A 7,305-nucleotide genomic window follows, 5' to 3' on the forward strand; every position below is an offset into this window, starting at 1 on the left:
CATTTTCCCAGAGGAAATAAGAGTGTACTTTCAGAGGGGGACAGTCACAATCTCTGCTGAAGACCCTACTGTACCATGCCAAACAACGCTACAAGTACCAACGGAGTCATGCCTGCACCTAAGAAAGCAGGTAAGAAGCACATCTTCATCTTCGTTTATCTGTGAGCTCCCCTATTCAAATGCAAAAGGACTAAAATGCTCTCCTTGATCAGAACTTGCAACCAAATGCCATAGTCATTATCGATACAAATTGCAGTACATATGATTTGAGCCTTTCATATCAATCATTTGTGATATTGAATCGTTATTCATAATCAATTTCTACATTCCCAAATAGATTTTAGGGGTTTTAATTTTTTATTCCAGATTCAAGTTGAATTTTGATGAAAAATGTAGGTTTAACTGTACACCTTAGAGAGTGAGAATAATGATCAGAGGAGTTTTTTGTCTCTTAAATGGGACAGTGATTCATCTCAAATTGAGAGAGGTGGCTCATAAATGTGACACTGACAATTAAGAGAGAGGGCTCATCTAACAGGCTATGGTGTTCTGTAACAATTTGTGCATCGTGGTCATGTCATGTGTGATTTTGATGGCTCACAAGCCATCAGAAAGATGATAAGAGTACATTCAGAGTGACTGCTTGGTTCATACCTAGTTAGTTTCATATTTGAATGTATTATTTTCAGAGGAAATCATTCCCAAAGCAAAGGCACCTTTAGCATTGTTTTACATGTGTTGTTTACTGCACATGCCAGTCAAACTCCTCATCATTCAGCTGTGTCAACCCAAGTATTTTAGAACTCTGAGAATTGTGGTTTTAGCATTACATTACAGCATTACTACATACTGTATGTCTCTCTCTCTCTCTCTTTCTCTCTCTCTCTTTCTCCACAAATCCTGAGGTGAAATGCTGAGATGTTGTGTCTAATACTCCTACTTTAGTCATTTTATGATATCCATCTTGTTTTTAGTTGTTGGAAGAATACTTAGGGTTAAATGTTGTTATCAAACCCTCAGAACAAATGCAGTATTTTAGACACATCACTCCTTCTTGTGTGTCCCTCCCTCTCAATGAAAATGCCAACTATGGTGAATGTCCTGGCATACAGTACAGTACAGTCAACGAAGCCAATGTTGCCTCATGTTTACTCTGACAACCAAAGTAAAGACCAGGGCCTGAACCCACGCTCCTCTGAGCACCAGGATTAAGACAGAAGACTTGTTTTAAATTAACAAATAAGCCGACTGTCCTCTCCTTGTGGATTCACTCCATACACGCATGTTTTAATTGGCACTGGTGGTATATGGGGTACAGAAGGGAGGTCTGTGTTGTGTTGTATGGTGCCGTAATGTGGTACACATTTGATAAAGGAAAACATTGAAATAAGTGTCACATAGTGAAATGCAGACGGACAGAGAGATAGACAGACAGACAGACAGACAGACAGACAGACTGAAAGGACATTCAAGTGGTTTAGTCATTACTAAAGGTATTATTTTTTATTTACGATGTGGCTAAAATGTTGTTTAGTGGCCGTCATAAATATGGGCATCATGCTCATCATGTTTCCTTGTCAGCCCCTCTTTGCGAAACATCTCTCTCCAACAGTCCGTCTGCCAGGTCTCTCCCTCATAAATCATCTCAACGAACTGCCCTTCCCACGTGTGTGGCACCGTCACCACACCACTATGTTCTTACATCTGTCCTCTCCTTTCTTGATAATCAAATCCACTCTCTCAGCAGTCTTCTACCTCACACAACCACACTGGCCCTAATGGCATACGTCAGGTCTCACACCTCTTCTCAGTCTATTAATGCAACTTAATCTCCCCCTCACTGCCACTCCCCCCCTCACCCCACCTAATGCCCATGTCTACCCTGGATCTGTCCTGTTCCTCCCAATCTTCCCCAGTGACAGTGTGGACTCAATATCCCAGAACCCCCCACTGTTCCTAAATCTTCTTCTGGCTCCCATGATAATGAAGTGTGAAAGACTACACAGTTATTCAAGTCTTTGGCTGTGAAAGTGCTTTTCAGTTTTATTTATGGCTGTTTGATTCTGCCAAATGTGTCACATCGACATACCAAATCTAGAGTGGTTGTTAAGTGTTAAGTGATTGCTTTGGTTCTGAGAACCAAGAAAAATCATATTCCATCAGATTGCCACAGAAATTACAGTATGCAAGTGTAACCAGGTTGAGATAGAAAACAAACTGCTCAAGTTGAAATACCCCCACCAGTGCCGTCAAATAGCTAGCTTTTCAGTGACGTAGCTGGTAAACATCAGGTATTTCTGTAGCGATCACGTGTACGCAGGTTTGAAACTCATGTGAGCTCATGTGAGTGCGAGGAATCAATACTGTTTGCAACAGCGCAACACCTGTTACCCTGGTGCTGTGACCTGGATCCGATGTTGCAAAGACAGAGGAAAAGAAGGAAGAAAAAATCTGTATGATTGAGCAATTCTTTATCAGTTATCACAACTACAATGTTTTGGTGAATGTTTTGACCAGTCAGTTCACGGTTAGGACTCAATAGCTTTAACCCCCATGTTATCATTGTAATGCAAATTTTGCCATCATGAATACTGTTGTTTGTTTGTCCATCTGTCAGCCCACGCTTTTTCCATCCGTCTCCATTTTCATGTACGCACTCATCATCGCCATGGATCATAACAAGGGTTTTTTCAACACATCATAACAGGGAGCAGAGAGATGGATCAGATCTTAGGCCCGCTCCCTCCGCCTCTCCTCCCATGAGATCTCCTGATCTCACCGACTCAGATCAGTGGCTTCTCTGGCTCTGCTGTCTCAGTTGGATCCGAACCCGATCCTGACAGGCAGCTCTCTCACATCGAGGGGGGTGGCGCCATCCACTAACCAGCCCATCCAAAGAAAACAGCTTATTTTCTGCAGCGTCAAGGGGTCACTATCCTGGCCAGTAAGAGGCACCTACAGATGTCCCCGACATGGCCATCCTCCAAGGCACAGTTTGGAGAGGATCAATGTTCTTAATTTCATTCTCCTATCAGCTTCTGTCTGTCCACACATGTGACCTATCTCCTATTATTGGAGTGGAGACATATCCATGTTAAAAAAAACATTCTGGATATGAATATGTGGAAAACCTTGACAAATGTAAACTTTTTCTTCACCACAGTTTAAATTCCCATTTTGTTCCCGAAATATAGGTTGCTATTTCACAGTTATTTTAACTAAAATGTACCTAGTTCCCATTTTGTAAAAGCTCCATTCCACTTCCATCTCCGCCTGATTAATGAATTATCCCCTACAGTATGTTAGGTACCACTATGGAGTGTATAACTGTCTTGCTTTGTGTTTAGTATGTGCCTGAATGGTCTCCCAAGTCACACCGCTGCACTCTTTCTTTATACATCTCTATCTCTGATGTCAAGCCATCAATCTTCCTGAGGATCTGTTTATCCATCTGTCAATCTCTGTGGGGCTTTGCTGCTGATCCCATTGAGAGTGGATATGTATCTGGTAGGGCTTAACTTCAACAGGGGTTGGCAGAGCCCTGTCATATCCCACAAGCCTCAGTCCTCCCCTCACCCCGCTCATAATAACCACGGTGATGTCTCACTTCAAGGTGACTCAATGTGTTTGCACATCAGGGGAGGCTGGTGGAGGTAGAAAGGCATGGAATGTATTGATACTATTCCTCATTCTATTCCATGCATTACAATGAGCCCGTCCTCCAATTTCTACCTCCACCAGCGTCCCCTGTTACACATACTGCCTGGGAAACACTCTCTTCAGATGGGGATCAGACTCCCTAGGTTTTTCCGTTGGAAGTTTATCAAATGCTATATCCCATGATACTTATGACCTCAAGACTTTTATCTGACTGTCTCTCTCTCTCTCTCTCTCTCTCTCTCTCTCTCTCTCTCTCTCTCTCTCTCTCTCTCTCTCTCTCTCTCTCTCTCTCTCTCTCTCTCTCTGTGGCTTCTATCGCTACCCACCCCCTCAAGGATACCCCTGAATGTCTTGGTGGCCCCCTCTACCACTGTCTTAGACCACTGCTATCCCATTCACTCACTCTTGCTCCTTCACTCACATTTCTCTCTGTGTCCTTCCCTCTCCCACTCTGTCCCTATAAGGGAGAGTTCTGGAAGAGTGTGGTGGGGGGGGGGGGGGGGGGTGACTGATGAAGTGACCTGTCATCAGCTTCTTTCCTCCTCCCTACCTGACCATATGACCTTCACTCTCTCTCTCCCTTTCTCTTGCAAGGCATTTCCTCCCTCATGTTAACCTCTATCTGTTGTTCATCATGTTAATTATATGGTACTTTTTCCTTCTTTCTCTACGTTACAAATTTTTCTCCGTTGGAGAGTATGTAGCTGTTGTGTAGCAGTCACTCAGGACACATGGGCTGGGTCCAAACGGCAAATCTCTCTCTGTAACACGATCCTAACCTTCAGTAGTGGCCAATAAATAGTTCTGCATTCCTAGTGAATTATCTTATTTACTTCTTAGCAACAACTATGGGTAAAGTAGTGTCTATGCAACATAATAGACCCTCACATAGCTGTATATTTTCAGGCTCTTCGTGTACATATAAATGAAGAGCCTGAACTGAAAGTTAAAGGTCTGCGGGTCAGATTCAGTCAACCACAGCCATATGAGGAAGTGGATAGAACTCAGCATGAAATGCCAGGCTCTCTAGCTGACATGGCCCAGGAAAGGCGGCGAAGTTCTCAGCCTTGTTCAAAACTTTGCTCATCTCCCTAGTCTTCCCGAGCTCGCTCCCCGAACAAGCTCACATTTTTCCTCATTGTCGTCATACTGTCGGCTCCCTCCACTATACCGAGAAGCCCTGGTTAAAGAGTTAGGTTTCCCCCAGACTGGTGCCAGAACTGACTGTGCTTCCAGAAAGAGCCAGGGTAAAAGAGCTCACTGCTCTCTCCTTCCAGCCACGTGTTGGCAGGACCTCCGTGATCAATGACCACCTGTCCTCTAAAAAGCCATCCATTGGTGTCAGTGGCAGCCCAGGCTCCCTTCAAGGTTGCGGACTGTCAAGAAGAAGCATTAGATGGATCTCTCTCACCCTCCCATCCCTTCCATCATCGAGGGCTATCAAGTGACATCCTCAAACACAAATTTTTTTGCCATCTGAGAGCATGTTGGAGATGAATGTTAAGGATTTGGAAACGCTTACTCTGTGCAGCTCTCTCTCTCTCTTGCACACACGTGTGCGGGTACACGTTTGTGTGTGTGTGTGTGCGTGCGTGTGTGTGTGTGCGTGCGTGCGTGCGTGCGTGCGTGCGTGCGTGCGTGTGTGTCAGGAGAGGAGAAAATGCCCATACAGATTGTTTTCTTTCATCCATATCCCCTCTGTTCTCTACTCATCTTATGGCATCAAGTCATTGACAAATTACTTTGTATAATAATAATAATATAATAACAAAAAAGTGCCAATGGGACAACATGCAATTAAGTAGGCAGTTTTTATGCTAGAAAGGCAAAAAGCATGTTGTTACACAAGTTATTTTAAAGTAACTACACAGGTATAGGGTACATATTGTTTGTGTTTTTATGTTATTGAAATAAACAAAACACTGAAGCTACTTTCAGCACATTACAATATCCCACTATGTGATGGGTGAAAAAGAGGGATGAGATGACGATGAATAAACAAAACTAATTCAACTAATTCAACAAAAAACAGTCATTCAAGTTGAAGTCACCCATAGAAGACACTGACAGTGAGAGCAGAGTGCGGAGACATGACCACAATAACACCCAGTTTTCGGAGAACACGGAATGGTGAACCGATGAACAGGAGGGAGAAATAGCGATTAAACAACAGGGGATGTAGCAGAGACAAACATGCCATCAAGCTGGACACACAGTGTATTCTTAGAACGAGCTAGCCCCTGCTGTCAGAGGCTGTGATGTGTGTCCTTAGCCATGTAAGTTTAGGCCTGGCATGCCTTTAAGCCGTAACCCAAACCTGGGCTGGCATGGGTAAACTACATGAATCAGAGCTAAGAGAAAAAGTCAGCAAAGCACTCATGCTGATAGCATAAGAGTAGTGGGGAATGATGGGTGACACGGTGACAATAGCCGTGTGGAAGGGACAAGAGAATAAAAACTACTGTACAAATTACTATATATAAATATATGTATACACACATATATATATTCATTAAGTTGTCTCTGTTTTTGTAGGAAGAAAAACTAAGGCCGTTCCCGCAGGTAAAGAACAACGATACTGTATCACTGAATATTTATATAAATTACAATATATTAGTGACAGGTGTCATTTAAACTGGATTATCCAATCAGTGAACAGTTAATGGACGTCTCTCTATCCATCCATCACAGAGAAAGTGCCTGTGTACGAGCCTAATATTCCTGAACCTACCACCAGGGCTGACTTCATGAAATGTGAGTTTACGTATTTTGGCTCTTTGGCTTTATCAGTTTGGGGCTCTTCCTCTGAAACGTGTTTGATGCTGGATCCTGCCGGCCTAGACGCCATAGTGTTGAAACTCGCCCCCCATGTTGCCTCTCTCCTCTCAGACTGGTTCCCCCTATCCCTGGATGACAAAACTGCTCAGAAGCTGCTGTGGCTCTCCGAGGGTGGGGCCAAGGTGTCCCGTGGAGCAGAGGAAGTGTGTCCATACCCCAACAGACCTGAGAGATATGAGCATTCACCACAGGTGAACCTGCCTACAGATAGTATGCCATTGACTGACCATGTGCATACAAAGTTCTAATTTTATAAGCCTGTCGTCGGTTAATGCATGCGTCCCCGAGTCCGAGGCTTCTTCCTCTTCGTGTCTTCTTTCCTCTTCCACTGCCCAACTCTCCTTTCTTCTCCTCTCCTCTCCTCTCTGTGCAGGTCCTCTGTAAGGAGGGTCTGTTGGGGGAGCGTGGTTACTGGGAGGTGGACTACGATGGCTGGGTGGTGGTTGGGGTGACATACAATAGCGTGTGCAGGAAAGGCCTGGATGGGCCATGTGGGCTGGGGGAGAACAACAGCTCCTGGGGGGTGGGCTGGGCGGGCTCCAACTACCACTGCTGGCACAACTCGGAGAACATGGAGGTCCAGCTGCCCCTGATCCCCACCATTGGCGTGTACGTGGACCATCCTGCCGGCATCATCAAGTTCCTCCTGGTGGAGGGAGAGGGGGAGGAGAAGGTGGTGCGACAGCTGCACACGTTCAAAACCACCTTTAAAGAGAAGCTCATGCCTGGTTTCTGGATCGGCAGAAAATCCTTCTGCTGGATCAAAAAGAAAGATCAGTAACAGGGTAGATGTAAGAATCGGGAAAG

The 7,305-nt window shown here is 44.6% G+C and overlaps 1 protein-coding gene across 1 annotated transcript; it reads left to right on the forward strand.

Annotated features, from left to right (window-relative positions):
* LOC310810099 (tripartite motif-containing protein 16-like protein) lies at nt 1-7,305 on the forward strand. The gene is made up of 5 exons (XM_083677727.1): nt 1-130; nt 6,196-6,222; nt 6,352-6,414; nt 6,550-6,689; nt 6,872-7,305. The coding sequence occupies exons 1-5, from the start codon at nt 76-78 to the stop codon at nt 7,277-7,279; spliced, it is 693 nt and encodes a 230-aa protein (XP_083533853.1). The 5' UTR covers nt 1-75; the 3' UTR covers nt 7,280-7,305.

The sequence above is a fragment of the Argentina silus genome, assembly GCF_951799395.1.
Source record: "Argentina silus genome assembly, chromosome: 9".
Classification (NCBI taxonomy): domain Eukaryota; kingdom Metazoa; phylum Chordata; class Actinopteri; order Argentiniformes; family Argentinidae; genus Argentina; species Argentina silus.

Excerpts from the sequence above, each read along its gene's own strand:
- LOC310810099 (XM_083677727.1), top strand. The coding sequence starts at position 76 with ATGCCAAACAACGCTACAAGTACCAACGGAGTCATGCCTGCACCTAAG. Across the intron at positions 131-6,195 it reads GCCTGCACCTAAGAAAGCAG|GAAGAAAAACTAAGGCCGTT; the intron begins GTAAGAAGCACA and ends CTGTTTTTGTAG. Across the intron at positions 6,690-6,871 it reads GATATGAGCATTCACCACAG|GTCCTCTGTAAGGAGGGTCT; the intron begins GTGAACCTGCCT and ends CTCTCTGTGCAG.